Source organism: Peromyscus californicus, unplaced genomic scaffold, assembly GCF_007827085.1.
Source record: "Peromyscus californicus insignis strain IS unplaced genomic scaffold, ASM782708v3 Scaffold_17__1_contigs__length_78620276, whole genome shotgun sequence".
Classification (NCBI taxonomy): domain Eukaryota; kingdom Metazoa; phylum Chordata; class Mammalia; order Rodentia; family Cricetidae; genus Peromyscus; species Peromyscus californicus.
This window is the reverse complement of record NW_026294469.1, coordinates 5,578,467-5,595,556: the sequence shown is the minus strand read 5'-3', so window position 1 is coordinate 5,595,556 and position 17,090 is coordinate 5,578,467. Positions and strand designations below refer to the sequence as shown.

The window sequence follows — 17,090 nt, the reverse complement described above, 5'->3', positions numbered from 1 at the left end:
CACTCAGAAGACAGAGGCCAGAATTTAGGTGGATCTCTTTTAGTTCCAGACCAACCTGATCTATAAACTACAGATTAAGTTCCAGGACAGCCAGGGCTACACAGAGAAACACTGTCTCCAAAAAGGAAAAAAGAAAAAAAAAAAAAGACTGATTATTTTTGTCTAGAGTAGTGTTAAGTTCCCTATGAGACTTGTAGAAAATTATGAAACAGTCCCAGCTTCTGTTTGCTGTCAGTTAATTATAATTAACCATAATAATTACTCATTGGTTTTGTTTATCCAAGGACCATTTATATGTGAAGAATGGAACTAAAAGTGTAGGCTTCTCAGTGTGGAAGGAAGCTTTGTGATCAGTAAGAGCCAGGCTTTTCCTTGTTAGAAAAGTGAAATCCGTGATTTATAACAAGGTTAGAGAAGTGTTTCAATTTGGATCTGAATTAGAATGCTTCACTTATTTGAGTACAATAAATGAAATTCATTGACATTCATTTTAAATTTATAGCTAGTATCTATAATAAATGATGTTTTGTCTTTTGAGACCTGGTCTTGCTATATTCTTAGACTAGCCTGTGTTTCTGTGCCAGCTTCTCAAGTGTTAGGGCCACAGGCCTGGCCTCTGGAAAATGAAATCTTAAAACAGTGGTACATTTTGGTGTAGGTTTTAAATTTGTATGTATGGAACTTGCTGTGTTCATGCACTGAGACCAGACAGTGATTAGGTTACTGCCAGTTTTGGGTTTTATATGAGTTTAAAAATTATAAAGCTGCTGGGCAGTGGTGGTGCATGTCTTTAACCAGCACTCAGGAGGTAGAGGCAGGTGGGTCTCTGTGAGTTTGAGGCCAGCCTGGGCTACAGAGTGAGTTACAGTCCAGGAAAGGTGTAAAGCTACACAGAGAAACCCTGTCTTGAAAAACCAAAAAAAAAAAAATAAAAATAAAAAATAAATAAATAAAATTATAAAGCAACTTTAATTATTAAGCACTATTACTAAAAGCCATTTTTTAAAGTTATATTTAGATATACAGCCCGAGTATTAAGAATTTGCTCTATTATTTTAAAGTGAATTGTTAATGATTTCAGTGTCCCGTCATTTTGTTCATGTCTATACTTGGGAGGCAGAGGCAGGTGGACCTCTGTGTCATTGAGACCAATGGCCTACATAGTGAGTTCCAGGACAGCCAGGGCCACATAATGAGACCCTGTCTCAGAACAACCAACCACAGCAGAAGCGGAAGGAAGTACGAGGGCAGTGGGGTGGGGTGGTAAGCATATTTTATTGAACTTCTTTATCTTAGTTCTTGTAAAACCTAATATACTGTGTGTCTGAGGCTGGACGTCGGTTATTCCTTGAGCAGCCATGAAATCGTGTGTAACTCAGCAGTCTCTCAGCCATGACTCCTCAGTGGTAAGGAGAAAGCGAGAGCGGCTGCCTCTGTTAAGTGAGGGAGGTGCACAGTGACAGGAGCGGAGCCTCTCTAGCACGTGGTGGGATCACTATGTCCCCCTTACCCTAAATGTGTTATGTGTCTTTTGTAATTGTTTTGCAGAGGAAATAGGAAAAGTGCTATTGGTGTTCAGCTAACACATCTTTCATTAAGTTCTAATAATAATTATAATGCTGCTTGTATTTAAGTAGCTAGGAAGATGTTCTTTAATACTGGTATTTGTTTTATTTTAATAGGTATCAGCAGATGTTGCATACGAACCTGGTATACCTCGCTACAATAGCAGATTCTAATCAAAATATGCAGTCTCTGCTGCCAGCAGTAAGTGCCTTGAAACATGTGAGCTGTGTGTGTGTGTGTGTGTGTGTGTGTTTGAAAATGTGTGAGGTCTATGTCTGTAGCTGTGTGTGTGTGTGTGTGTGTGTGTGTGTTTGAAAGTGTGTGAGGTCCATGTCTATAGCTGTGTGTGTGTTTGAAAGTATGTGAGGTCAATGTGTGTGTGTGTGTGTGTGTGTGTGTGTGTGTGTGTGTGTGTGTGTGTGTTTGAGAGGTCAAGTCTGTAGCTGTGTGATTTAACGTGATTTGTTTCAGTGATTTTCAATTTTTTGTCAGAAGCTCTGAATTATCTCAAGAACACGAGCCTATTCTATACTCTTTACATGCAGGACTGTTTTACTCATCTAATTTGAGTATTTGAATTAATTCATCTAAAACACTCCCTTGCCTGGGGAAGTTGTGTCCATTCACCTGTCTACCTATCTATTTAGTTTATTTTTAATTACTAAGTAATTGCTAAAGTATCTGGGGTATTTCCTATCATTTCAGTATTAAACACTTGCATATGAATCTTTAGCCTTTCAGGACTGCTGTTCTTCACAACAAAGTAAATCAGTTTCTCAACATCAATGAATGTCCAATTGCTTTTCAAGTTTTATCTCTTCACTCAACAAACTCAACTTTATTTGATTACCTCATGTCCAGACAAAATCCTGGTGTTGCACTGGTTGGTGTACCTAACAGTTTGTCCTTTTATATCTCCATTTATTTGTTGGGTAAACTGAGCCAAGTGCTGTGCAGATTTTTATCATACTCTGAATTCTGTCTTCCAGTTTTATAACATGTCCTTCCATCTCAGTGCACAAACTGATAATTAGGTAGAGACTCAGAGCTGGGTTTGATGATATTCTAGGTGCTGTGGATTTCCTCTTGGATCCTGTCAGGACAGTATGGTGCTTTCAGGTCTGAGATAGTAGTCTAGTTATTTTTATGCTCAAGAATTGGAGTTTTCAAGGAGTTTTCTTTCATTTCCTCTTCATTTATTTGGGGATTACTACCCAGAGACCAATTTGAATGCTTGGAACATTTGTTATTACAAGATTTTCATGGATGTTGAACACTTTTAGTAGACAGAATCAGAAAAAAATGTTAAGAATTTGAGATCTAAGTGGTGTTTCTACTTCCATAAATTATTTCAATTATTTTATTTTATTGAGACAAGGTCTCACTGTATCCCTGACTGGCCCAAAATTTGCTATGTAAACAAGGTTGGCCTTAAACTCACAGCGATCCCCCTGCCCCTGCTTCCTAAAGGCATGCACCACCATGTTCACCCTCAGAAACTATTTTTACCTAATTCCGATTTTGTAGGTATCTCTTGTCTTCATCTACAAGTTTGTAGCTGATTGCTTTATAGTGCACTGTGTAAGAACATAAGAGTACCCCGACAATAAGATCCTTGGCCTTAAGCTGCATCCTCCTGGGCATATTTAATGTGTTTAGTTTTGAACTTGAAATAGTTTGTATGGATATTGCCTTAAACTTCATTATCCTTGAGTTGATTTCTGCGGACTGTGGGAGGAATGGGCTTTCTTCTGTTTGCTTCCAAACAACTACTTCTCTGTCTTAGCATCTTTGGGGATGATTTTTTTATCTGGTTTGTCTAGCCACTTGTATCATTTATCAAGTGTTGGAATATGTGTGGATCTGTGTTGGACCTCTGTTGTGTTGGTCTTTCTAAATAAATTCCATAATCTTGTCATACCTAATAATACATTTCTTCCCTCTTCCCTCCTCAAGAATGCCCTGGATACAGTGAGCTCTTCAAATGTCCATATAACTTAAACATCAGCATGTCAGATTATTATTCTGCCTAATCCTGTTGGGATTTTCATTCTTACCTGGACTTTGGGAAGAATTGACACCTTAAAAAAAAAATTGAGTCTTCCACATCAAGAGCATTTATAAGCATTCTTTTTTCATTCCTTTCGTATCTGTCAGTTAAGTTTCTGGATTTCTCTCCTGAAGCATCTTTCTGCTCTCATAGGGTATAGTGCTAGGCACTTCATTCAGTGTGTGTATACATACATGTGCACCACAGCATTCATGTGGAGGTCTGAAGCATGATCTTAACTAGTCTTATCAATAAAAACCAGGATATCGGGGTAAAAGCGGAAAGATCAGAGAAGCAGAGGAGCAGCCACCAGTGACTTCCTACCTTTCCAAATCCTCTGACCAAAAGGACCCGAGATCCTGTCTCCCATCTGTACAGACCTCCAGACTTCTATAGTTAACCAGTGGCTAGCTCTGCCCTCTGATCTCCAGGTGAGCTTTATTTGTCAGAACACAAGCAAAATATTACACAACATTTCCCCCTTGTTGTTTAAATATAAAGCAAAGGTTTTAACTAGCATAGAAAAACTATATACAGTAATTGTAATAACTATATACAAATATATATAGGCAATAATTACATTAACAATGTCTAGTCCATTAACATTTGACAAGTTCAGAGAAAATACTCCATTATCTATCCTATCTTGGTGAGTCCAAAGTGTTGCACCTAATTCACCTTCTGACCTAACTTGCATTACCAACCCAAAACTTTCTTTTGATGTCTCTCAACCTTATGTACTTTACACCTCTATTGTGAGTGTCTTTTCTGAATTTGTTAAAAACAAAACTATAATTGTCTGTTCTTCAACTCGGTCAGAGACCTGAGAAGGATGTAATATTACCCAAGTAAACAGGAAGTGCAGAACAAACAACTTCCAAAATTAAAAAATAACAGAAACAGCTGGCTGCTTGGTTAGTCACCCAAGGTTCTTCAACGTTGGGGGCATCCATCTTTGGTCTGCAGGCCTAGAATATCTGACAGACTTTTCTATGAAGCAGGACTTTGAAAGGACTGTCCCACCTTGTCACTTTCTTTTGTGTCCCACTTGTCCAGTTTGGACAGCATACTGTCAGCAGTCAGTGCAAGGGCAGTTCCTTGCCCAGTGGCTAACTTTTGTTGCAAAGAAAGTAAACTCCATATGGAGGTTCTCCAATGCCTATTATTTCCGAAGTAGATTGGTGCTGCCCAGAGCAGATATGTCTCATTGTCATAAAAAACAAACCAAAACAAAACAAAAAACTAACTTATGTTACTGAACATCTTAAATGCTATATTCTGTAGATCTCTGAAGTGTTTGAAGACCACTTGCCTGTCTAAAATATATGTTTGACTTTGAAAACATATTTAACATGACTACAAGTTTGATTGTAATAGGTGACTAACTATTGACTTGCATTTCTTTATTATCCTACTTTATAATAATAACTTTTCAACGACTAGAAATTTACATTACATTGTTAAATGAGCTGTATAGGTATGATACCTTGAACAAGTGTAGAAACATATGTACAGTATGTTCTAACAAAAATAACCTTAGATTTGTATCAATATACAAAAATATCTTAAACAAGAATAGAAACATATATACAGTATAACAAATAACCTCAAATTTGTATCAATATACAAAAATCCATATCACTGTAAAATATTTAAAACTAGTAGTTGTTTTGCTTGGTTTAAAAGTAGATTTAGCCGGGCGGTGGTGGCGCACGCCTTTAATCCCAGCACTCGGGAGGCAGAGGCAGGCGGATCTCTGTGAGTTCGAGGCCAGCCTGGGCTACAGCGCGAGATCCAGGAAAGGCGCAAAGCTACACAGAGAAACCCTGTTTCGAAAAAACCAAAAAAAAAAAAAAAAAAAGTAGATTTAATAATCTACCTTTTTTTCCCGTTATTTCTGTATCCCTCTTTTTTCTTTTTAGAATGAGATCTCTGAATCTAATCTCCTTTGTTCAGCTTTTTCCTGACCATTACCAATAGAAACTTGTAATCAACTCCCCTAAATGATGACAGATATCCATACCCACTGAACGATCAAAAACCACCCACCCCACCTCTTGGGAAGGTGGGCATCCTGTTCTTAAGTTTAATTCCTGCTGTCTGGAGGTGACACCATTTTTAGGCATCCTGAAAAAAAAAATTGGGATAATTGTCAAGTCTTGGATAGCTAGCTGTATCATTTGTTATACAGTCTCTGTGTAATGGTATCTTTTTCAGGAGCAATTTGTAGTTTTCAACAAGGCAAAATTTTTTTTTACTTCAAACATTTTCTCTAAATTATCTACATTTGAATCAGCTAGTAAGATAGCATTCATATAATGGTAAATTACAGATTGAGCAAACTGTACATGAATCATTTCCTTCAGCTGTCGTACAAAATATTGGTATAGGATGGGACTGTTTGTTTAACATCACTCCCTTGTGGTAGGACCCTCCATTGATATCTCTTAACAGGCTGAGAATTATTATAAGTAGGCACTGTGAAGGCAAATTTTTCTCTGTCCTTTTCTTGTAAAGGTATAGTGTAGAAACAGTCTTTCAAATCAACAGCTATAATAGGCCATCCTTTATGTAATAGAGAAGGCAGGGGAATTCCAGGTTATAAAAAGCCCATTGGCTGAATCACCTTATTAACAACTCTTAAATCTGTTACCATTTTCCATTTTCCAGATTTCTTTTTAATAACAAATATAGGAGAGTTTTAAGGACTTGTCAATTCTTCAATATGTTGAGCATTTAACTGCTCCTGTACTAGCTGTTCTTGGGCCTGTAATTTTTCTGATGCCAAAGGCCATTGTTCCACCCAGACAGGTTTATCAGTCAACCATTTTAAAGGTAGGGCTGTTGGTACCTTTGAAAGATCAACAGCTGTTATACCCTCTTTTTGCACAACCTGAATGGTGTAGTAGAATATTTTAATGTGTATTACTTTTGTTTATATTGCATTGCTTTAACTGTGAAGCTGTGTTGCCTTGCCTGTCTAACACACTTAATGGTCTAATAAAGAGCTGTGCAATAGCGAGGCAGGAGAAAGGACAGGCCGGGCTGGCAGGCAGGGAGAGAATATAGAGGGAGAAATCTGGAGGAGGGATCTGATCTAGGAGCCAGAGGAGGAGGACTCCAGGGGCTAGCCACCCAGTTACATAGCCAGCCACAGAGTGAAAGTAAGATTCACAGAAGTTAGAGAACAGGAAAAGCCCAGAAGCAAAAGATAGATGGGTTAATTTAGGGAAAGCTAGCTAGAAACTAAGACAAGCTATGGCCGGGCATTCATAATTAAGAATAAGCCTCCATGTATGATTTATTTGGGAGCTAGGTCACAGGCACCCCCAAAAAGAGCCCCCCCCCCAAAAAAAAAGCACAACAGAATGGCCGGTGACTGTTACTTATAATACCTTTTAAATAGTTTTTACAAAAACAAAAGTAAGTTTATGGTTTGTTTCTGAGATTGGAGGGATTTAATCTGGGTATTCCATTGCTGTAACAAATCATGTCCCCATAAATTCACTGTTGTATTAGCCACATATGGCTTTAATTTTCCATTTTGTCTTTCTGGCCCTATACATTTGACCCATCTGGTGTTTTGCTTTACCTCAGATAAAATTCTAGTCCCTAAAAGCTGAATATCTCCTGAAGAGACCAATTTGGATGCTAAGATTCTGGTGTAATTATTGTTACATCTGCCCCTGTGTCTACAGGACCTTCAATCATAATGTCATTTATTTGTACCTTTAGCTTTGGTGTTTGATCATTTATAAAAGCCTACGAAAATATTTGCTATATAGTTTCTCCTGAAGTTTTTGTTTCATCTTCTAAAGCTGTTCTATCATCCAGGGCAGTATGTTTTTTTATTTTTTGTTTTTTTTTTTTTTTACAATAGGCATTAATTAGGTCCTTAAATTGCTCTGAGGAGAAATTTCCCCCACAGTGACAGGGAATGACTGAACCAAATTTGACATGGAAGCATGTGAGAGGCCCCTCCACAAGGTGTTTTCCCTATGGCAAAGGGTCACCCTGTCTGTCTCTTGTTGATCTGCATTCATTGGTCTAATGTTGGCCTTTGCCACACCTTCTGCATACTCCAGAAGGCATAGGCCTTCTGTTTAGATTTTCCTCGAAAAAACATTATTTCTAGGAATGCCCTGTCTATAATCCCTTTTTAGGTGACCTTGTTTGCCACAGTTAAAATACTTGACGTTTTGATTTTTTCTTCAAGTCTTTGGAAATCACCTCTCCTATCTAAGCATAATCATGATTATGAAATTCAGTATTGACTGTATCTCGGATCCGTTCCTCTATGGGTGCTGATCTTGCCTTTAAAGGCCTAATTACCCTTTTGAATTTTGAATTAGCATTTTCAAAAGGCAAAGATTCAATTATTATTTGTGTAGCTTCTGAATTTGGTATCATTCTGTTTATAGCTGAATTCAATCTTCGTAAAAAGTCAGTGAAGGTTTCTTTTGGGCCCTGTATAACTTTAGTAAATGACTCCGTTCTTTTTCTAACTTCTTCAGTTCTGTCCCAAGCATTTGAAGCTGCTGCATGGCATAAAACCAGGGTGTATTCATCATATAGTGATTGTCTTTGTCACCTTAATCGCCCTCTCTAAGAAGCTGGTCTTGAGAGATTTCCTTACCTCTAGCCCTACTTTATTGTTCAATGGTCCTAGTCTCATCTCTCCACCAGGTCCTCCACTGTAACTGAGGACCAGGTTCCAATACTGCTGTAACCAAGTCATTCCAGTCTTGTGGGACAATTCTGTTACTAGTTGGTCATGAATTTAACATCTGCTTCACAAAAGGTGAATGCATGCCATATGAAACTATTGTTTCCTTAAATCTCCTCAAATCTAACATTTCCACAGGAATCCAGTCAGCTCTTACACAGCCTTGGGGATGCCTGTCATTTGTCAGTTGTTCCTGTAGGGTGACTGATAGATTAAGGTTGGTTGTTTGATAGCCTTGGGCTGTTCCTCTCTAATTTTATAATGTAATGGTGAGGTTGGTTCTCCTTTAAATTCCTGTCTGGCTATCTCTGTGATCTATTTTAATCAGTTTTTCTAAGGCTTGTATTTTGGCACTCGTATCAATCAACTTTTTTAGGGATAAGAATTACCAGAATGATAATTAACATTATGTCAATCCCAGTTAATTTGATTATCTCTTCTTTTAATTGTTGCATTTTTAAACCATTCATTATTTACACAGAGACCTAACTTCCTCCATCATACTAGTGTTTCCCATTTTTCAACATGGGAAGAAAACTTTTTTTAAAAAAAACTATTTCCCCGCTTTAAGAATTCCCTGTTGTCTCACCAAATTTGCTGACAGTGATGCTGAAGATGATGGTGAAGTGTGAGGCTGACTGCTGCTGCGTAGAACAGTAGAAACTCAAGCAGCTGTCAAGGCAGCTACCTAGTGTGGCAGCAACCGGAAGAGGGGGTCCAGGGACAGCCCACAATCCCTGGGAGAGGGAGCTGTCTGTCTGAAAAATGCACACAGGGGAGCGTGTGGAAGAAGCACATCTGGGAGCTGCCTGGTGGTGGGGGCTAACTCTGGCAGTGTTTGGAGCCCAAAGTGCCTGTGGAGTTTGCTTCAGAGAGACTGCAATAGAAAATTCCCAGACTGTCTCAGAGGACTTGTCGGGGAAAGAAAGAAAAACCCAACTTGTGGGGCAGTGACTGTGGCAGGAGCCCCCACGTGCAGCTCCAGTGTGTGGCAATAGCTGCAAAGACTCAGGCATGTGGCTTTTTCATGAATTCGTGCCCCAAAAGTTGGACGCCAGATGAAGTGTAGTCCCAATTAGTCTTATCAATAAAAACCAGGATTCAGATACTGGAATTAACTCGGAAAGATCAGACAACAGTGACTTCTTACCTCTCCAAATCCTCTGAACAAAAGGGCTGAGATCCGGTCTCTATCCTGCACTTCCTGTCTCCAGTCTGTATAGACCTCCAGGCCTCTATGGTTAGCTCTGCCCTCTGATCTCCAGGCAAGCTTTGTTTGTCAGAATACAAAACATAGTATCGCACAGAGATCAGAGGACAACCCTGTGCTTTCTACCTTTCTGTGAGTTCCAGTGATGGTATTGAGGTCCCAGGCTTGTGCTGCTGGGTGAACATCTCTAGCTGCTGTCTTTGTGGTTTTTAAACTTTGTTCTAACTGCATCTGTCATCTGCACGGAAATGTGGTTGATTTTGAATCTTAGCCTCTTGGGCATTGTCTTTAATTGCTAGTGTTTTGCTTTCTGTATTCACAGTTCTGTCATTTGTGAACAGGAATTCTGTTTGTTCCCTGCCAGTCCTGACACCTTCTCTTCTTAGAAGTGATAACACAGGACATCCTTGTCTACTTCCTGATCTTAGAGGGAGACTTTAACTGTTTGACCATTAAGTATGATGTTTGCTCTAGTATTAGGTTAGATCTATTACTTTGATCAAAGTAAGTAGGTCTGCTTTGGTTTCTGGTGTGCTAGGAGTGTGTAACTTGACTATATTGCACCTAGTGAGGTGAGCTTGTGCTTTTCTTCTTTATAATCTGCTGTCAGTGTGGTAAATTTACACTGGTAAACTCACCAGTGAATCCTGCTTCATAGTGAACTTTCTTGTGTGTAACTTACCTTTACCTTTATTTTTTTTTTTTCCTTGAGATGGGACGTCTCTTTATAGTTGAGGTTGGATTGGAATTTGCTTTGTAGCAGAGGGTGGCCTTGGCACTCAGAATCCTGCCTTTGCTTCCAAGGTGCTGTGTTAATGGGTGTGGGTGTGTGTGGGTGAGTGTGGGTGTGTGCGTGCGCACGTGTGCGCACTGCCCGCCCTCCCAGGTTGCTCACTGTCCTTTTAAATACCTGCTGTATTATGCTTTATAAGGATTTTGCATCTTGGTAACTGACCTGATTTTCCTTTCTTACAGTGCTTCTTCTGTGTATGGATTGCAGTAGGCTTCATAAAATGACATGGAGTTTTCCTGCTTTTTCTTATCTGAAACAGTGTTTTAAACGTGACTTTTTAAATGGTTGATATGCTTCTATAGAAAAGTATCTGAATCTAGTTTCCCTTGTATGAAAAAATATTTTTTTAAGGAGATAGGGAATTTATGTTTTTATATTTTGTACATTGTCTATTTTGGTAAGATGTGGCTTTTGGTATTTTAGTAGCATTTTAAAAATATTTCTATAAAGTTGATGGAATAATCTTTCTAAAAACAGGATATATGGGAATCTTGATTTGTTTTTTAGAATAATTTATTTGTATTTTCTCTTGTGAATTTTCTGTCATTCTTGACACACATAGGTTACTGATTTTAAAGAAAAAGTTTTTTGGCTTTGATTTTTCTGTGTTGAGGTGTTTTTCAAGCTTTTTTAAAACTCAGAATCCCATTGCATTGTCGTCATCATGTTACTATTGCAGATCAGTTCTCATGGAGTCTAGGCTGGCTTCAAACTCACTGCAGTTTAGGTGGCTGATAGCTGTATGTAGGTCTGGTTCCAGGGAATTGGAACTCTCTTCTGACCTTGGGTACAAGGAATGCATACAGTGCACTGTTACATGACAACATTTTTCCTGAGGAGGCACAACACACACATCTACTCACCCCAGATAGGAACCCCACGACAGACCAAAGTATGGATACCATCAAAGTCCAACTTGGTGAACCAGTGAGTTTCATTGGGATTATGTACAGGAGCAGAAATGACTCAATGACAGTTGTATTACCAAAGCCCACCCAGCGTGGGTGACAGCTCACAAAGCTAGGGACCTGGAGCACACTGCACAGCCTGCAGGCAGCTCACATAGGGTGGAGAGTGTCCTTTCCAGGAAGCTCGGCTGGCTTCTGCTACTTCCATGCAGCTGGTCTGGGCTCAGAGTCCTCTTTGCAGTTCATCTTGTCTTAAAGTTGTCTTTATAGCTTGTCTTGTCTCCTCTAGTCAGAGAGTGTTTCTCAGCTTTTATTGCATACTCTGGCAGGGAATGGGTTAGTGATTCTGCTCAGCTTCAGGGACTTCCTGAATCTATTTTCAGTTTTTACCTCCCTGCCTATTAAAGAGCTTTTCTGCAGGATGGCATATTTCAATCTAGGATGAATACGTAACACACATGTGCATACATGTCGGTAAATCACTCATACGCATAAAATGAATGAATAAGGGAAACAATAATGTAATACTTTATGAGAAACTACTGTGACAAATTTGAAATTTTTGCTGTAAATCTCTAACCTATAGTATCATCTGTTACTAAATTATAAATGCTTTTGTTTTTAAAGTTTACATTTTTCCTTATAATTCAGTTAGTATAGAAAATTTATATATTATCACATCTAATTATTATAACTAATAATGCATGTTTAAAAATAGGAAAAAAGACATTTCAGATCCATTTATCTGGATTCACTGCTCCATATTCTGTTTTACTCATGAATTTCATATCTGCATTGCTATTTGGTATATTTCATTATTTCAAAATAAAATTTTGCCTAACATCCATCAAAGATGAAAATAAAGTGGTCTGTCCTTTATGGCCATGAGGGAACAGGGCTCACAGTGGATGTGAGGGAGCAGGGCTCACAGTGGATGTGAGGGAGCAGGGTTCACAGTGGATGTGAGGGAGCAGGGCTCAGTGGATGTGAGGGAGCAGGGCTCACAAAGGGGGTAGTGTTTTGGGAAATGTAGAAATGAGCCTGTAAAGAAAAGGACACTTGAAAGTAATTAAAAACCATCCAGACACCTGGTGTGGTGGCAGGAGGTAGAAGCAGGCGGATCGAGTTCAAGGCTAGCCTGGTCTACATTGTGAGCTCCAGGACAACCAGGGCTATAGAGAGGGACCTCAGAAAACATTCAGACAAACCAATGAAAAATTACCCAGAAGGTGAACAGTTGCTTTGGAGATGTCGCAGGAGGGAGGATAACTTTGAGAAGGCTGTGGTAACAGGAGAATAGCTCCTCTTAGACGGGTACTGTGGTGCACACCTGGAAATCCAGCACTTGGTAGATGCAGGAGAAGCGGGAAGTTAAGGCCAGCCTGGGCTATGTGAAGCCTTCTCTGTCTCTCTTTGTCTGTCTCTCTCTGTATGTCTCTCTCAGTATGTCTCTCTTACACACATACACACATTGTGTACAATTAAATGGTTTTAAAATTTTTGAGAGACCAACTTAATTCAATATAAGTTTCAATTTTTTATTAGTTTTTCATGGGGAAATAGTCTTTTGTTGCACTAGTTCATTTTAAATCCATAAAATCAAGAGTTCTAGCATTGGGAAAGCTTTTGGATATCATGTTGTCTAATATTTTCAACCATGGTCGCATCTCAGAATCATCCAGAAAAGAAAATTACTTAAAACTACCAGTAGCTAAGTTGTCTGGGGATGGGGTGTGTCTCTGTGCTCTAAAGGCCTGAGGTGATTCTGAAGACAGTAAGGATGATTCTTAAATGAAGCACTCAATGATATTATGGTATATGAAACTTCAGAAAAATAGAGTTCATACTCTTGCAGTATCAACTTCACTTGATGAGTTAAATTATGAATCATTCACATACCCTGAGAAAGAGTACTATATATTACCATTATTATTATGATGATGGTTAAATAAAAACCCCTAGTGTTTAGCATCTAGGAGAGCAGTCGATAAATGTTGATGGGGTGACGGAGATGAAGGTGAAGGCAGTATAGAGCTGGAGCCTTCCTGAGACAAGGCATTGTTGGGTCCAGAAGAGTTTGGAGTAGGACGGCCAGGGCGCAGTGACTCAGTACAGGGTTGAGGAAGAGGATTTGGAACAGATATTCATTTAATAAGACTAAGCACACAGAAGCACATTGGGATCAAGAAGGCTGCTGGCAGTTATTTATTTGTCTTACTTTTCATTTAATTCATTTTGGATACTGAATTCCAAATAGTACAACAAAAAGTGCAATAGTACTTTAACCAATTATATGTCTTAAATTTTAACTTTATTAAAGGTAGTTGTAATTGTAAATGACTTATATACAAAGAATGAAAGATTGGTCTATGAATAAAAATGGATTCAGAGTACATAGTTGTGGTAGTATTTTACTTGTACTGAAATGTGATTTTAATTGTATGTTAATAAATAAAGTTGCCTGGGGGTCAGAGCTATTAGAGCCATAGCAAGAGCATGGCGGTGGTGGTGCACGCCTTTAATCCCATCACTTCGTAGACAGAGCTAGGTAGATCTCTGTGTGTTCAAGGATACAGCCAACATTGGAAACACACGCCTTTAATCTCAATACCATAGAGGACCTGGAGGGCTGTACATACAGGCAGTGACAAAGCAGTCATGTGTTTGGGTTTACAACCAATAAGAAGGCAGAACAGACAGTCTATATAAAGACGAACAGACAGGAAGTAGTCCCCTTTCGGAGAGGTCTCTTGGCTGAAGCAGGAAGAGTAAGGCTCTTAGCTCTGACCTCTTGGCTTTCTTCTCTGAATCGGTCTGTGTTTCTTATTTAATAAGACGGTTGGTTACATCTACACATAGTCTTACATTTTAGATAATACCTTCATTTTCTAGTCTGTAATTTTTGGGTGATGTTACATTTAAGATCATGAAAAGCCCGTGGGTGATAATTAATGGCTTTTCTTTTTTCCAAAAGCTTTAGCAAAATTGATTTTAGTTTTTAAGTTCAATGAGTGTTCTGTCAGAGCATCATTTAAGGCCCTTTATGACTAAAATTTAATATAACTATTATAAGTACAATAAGTAAAGTGAAAGAGCATCTGTTGCTGTAGAGCATTGTGAAGACTGCAGTGTGTGTGTGTGTGTGTGTGTGTGTGTGTGTGTGTGTGTGTGTGTGTGTGTGTGTGTTGCTGTATCACATCTATTGATCTGCTCTCTTCCCTCCGCCATTTTGTAGTGAATCTAGGGGCAGCGCTCTGCTGCTGAGATGGCACCTCCACACTCCCTTCCGCCTGCTTTTGTGCTTATGGATGCATTTGTGCATTGCACGTGGGTACATGCCAGGGTGCATATGTGGCGGTCAGGTTCACCTTAGGTATCAGTCCTCTAGGCTCTCTGGCCTGTGAGCTTCTGGGAATTCTCCCATCTCTGCCTCCCACCTCCCCATGGGACAGCTGGGATTACAGATGCCCATGCTATGCATCCAGGTTTCACATGCGTTCTGGGACTTCATGCTTGCTGTTTAATTTGATATTTAAATGAAAGGCTTACATTCTTGTCTGAAGTTATGGAACAAAGTCTGAAGTTGAACATTAAGTCATGACATCTGTTAGACAAATTGTTCTTTGACTTCCCTGATTTCTCTTTCTTTTTAAATTATGTGTATGTATGGATTTGTGCATATGAGTGCAGGTACCCATGGAGTCCACAAGAGGGTGTCAGATTTCCTGGACCTGGAGTTAGAGGTCTTTACAGGATTCCTAACGTGAGTCTGAGAACTGACCCCGGGCCCTCTGTGAGAACTCTGCAGTCTTAACCACTGAGCTGTCTCTTCCACTCTGTTAGTTTTCATCTTACCTTCTGACTACTCATGAAGTCCTGAATGTACTTCATTCTTGAGCATCTCGGTGCACACCATTCTTCAGGGAGGGTTCATTTATGCTCTTAGTTTCCTGTGTTCTTGACTTAAACAGTTCTGCCTAGAAATAGTTTCCAAATAAGGATTTTCTTGCTGAGTGTGAGACAGGAATCTAGCTTGCATTAAACATGACTAAAGTCCACAGGCCTTTCAACACAATGTGAAAAACAAACAAAAACCTCATTTGTGACTGTTATGGGACAGACTTCCTGGAAAGATGCAACACATTTGCCTGTTCACCCCAGAAAGGGAGCCCACAGACTTTGGTACAGATACCACCAAAGTCCAACTTGGTGAACCAACGTGTTTTATTGGAGTTACTTATGGGAATATGAGTGAGGGGTTGCTTACAGAATCAGAAATGACTCTAGATAGCTGCATCACCAAAGCCTACCCCAGCTTGGGTGACAGCTTACAAAAGCTGGGTACCTGGAGCACACTGCACAGCCTGCAGGCAGCTCAACAGGTTGGAGAGTGCCTTTCCAGGTGACTTAGTTGGTCTAAGCCTCTTCCAAGCAGCTCAGTTGGTCTTTGGTTTTTGTTTTTGTTTTTTTTTTTGTGCAGCTGGCTGGTCTCTCAGCCCTTCCAGGTTGCTTGTGTTGTCTCAGAGTCTTCTTTACAGCCTAGCTGTTCTGAAAGTGACTCTCCCTAGTCTTCACTGCTCATAAACTCTTGGGGAGGAGGGACTTAGTGAATTTGATCAGTTTCAGGGAGTTCCTGAAGTTATTCTGAGTTGTTTTTGTTTTAACAGAGCATCCACACAGCACAGGTGTTTCCTCTCCTAGAACATCCTGTTATTTGACCTTATAAATACCCTGTCCTGAAACATGTTGTCCTTCACTTTCCTTTAAATCCCGTGTCTTAATAAGTTTCCCTCCAAGATAGATGATGAGTTTAACCAAGGAACATGCTCCACAACAGTGAGATAGAAAGGGAAGAAACCTCCATAGCCATTTTCTACTGCAAGTAAGGACAAGCATGCTAGCCTCCTGCCGTCTTGCCTACCCACAGCCTGATTTTCATGCCTTCTTTAGATGTCCAGTGGAAACATCTGATAGAAGGAACAGGGGGTAGACCTATAAACGAAGCATCTTGGAAGGGTGTTTTAGATTCAGTACAAATAAAAGCATCGGTATTTGATCTTCTGGTGAAGGGTATTTGTTTTATTTTGTTTTTTAGCGTAAAAAAGAAAACACTGTAGAAAGATTGATTTGATTCCTTCAAAAAGTATAAAACAAAGAATTTTACATGCTTTAAATGCTTATAACTGAAGACGGCTTCCATGCATATTTTATATAGGCTACTATGTAGTCTTATAGAAATGCTATGTATATTGAAGTATGTTTAAAACAGCAGATGAGATTATTTGAGATTAGGGACCACTCCGCAAGGGAGTTGGCCTGTGTTTGTGGAAGTGGATCTGTATGCATGTATTTTTATGTGTTAATATCACAGGCAACATTTTACCAACAAAAACATGGTGTCTATTGGTCTTTTTGGTTTTTTGAGACAAGGTTTCTCCATGTAGTGCCTGTCCTGAATCTTGCTCTGTAGACCAGGCTGGCCTCGAACTCACAGAGATCCACTTGGCTCTAACTCTCGAGTGCTGGGATTAAAGGTGTGCTCAACCACCCGTTGTCTATTGGACTTTATAAAATTCAGAAGCCTATGCAATTGAATCTAGATATGTAAAGAGATTGGCTGTATCTTTCTATGAATAGGAGTGTGTGTGTGTGTGTGTGTGTGTGTGTGTGTGTGTGTGTGTGTGTATGTGAGAGAGAGAGAGAGAGTACTTCTAAAGGATTGTTGGATTTGTTCCTTTTTTAGTTTAATTGGAAATAATGCTTCATTCTTCCCTATAGGGAATGGAAATACTATGCCATATATATATTATATATAGAATATATATAATACATGTATT

The 17,090-nt window shown here is 39.3% G+C and overlaps 1 protein-coding gene across 6 annotated transcripts in view; it reads left to right on the top strand.

Moving 5' to 3' along the window:
- Nucleotides 1-17,090, top strand: part of Ss18 (SS18 subunit of BAF chromatin remodeling complex) — a 67,079-nt gene that overhangs the window by 12,704 nt on the left and 37,285 nt on the right. For all 6 annotated transcript variants that reach the window (XM_052741584.1, XM_052741582.1, XM_052741581.1 and 3 more), the window contains one exon: nt 1,683-1,767. In XM_052741584.1, coding sequence (XP_052597544.1) covers nt 1,683-1,767 — 85 coding nt within the window. The remainder of the gene's footprint in view (nt 1-1,682; nt 1,768-17,090) is intronic.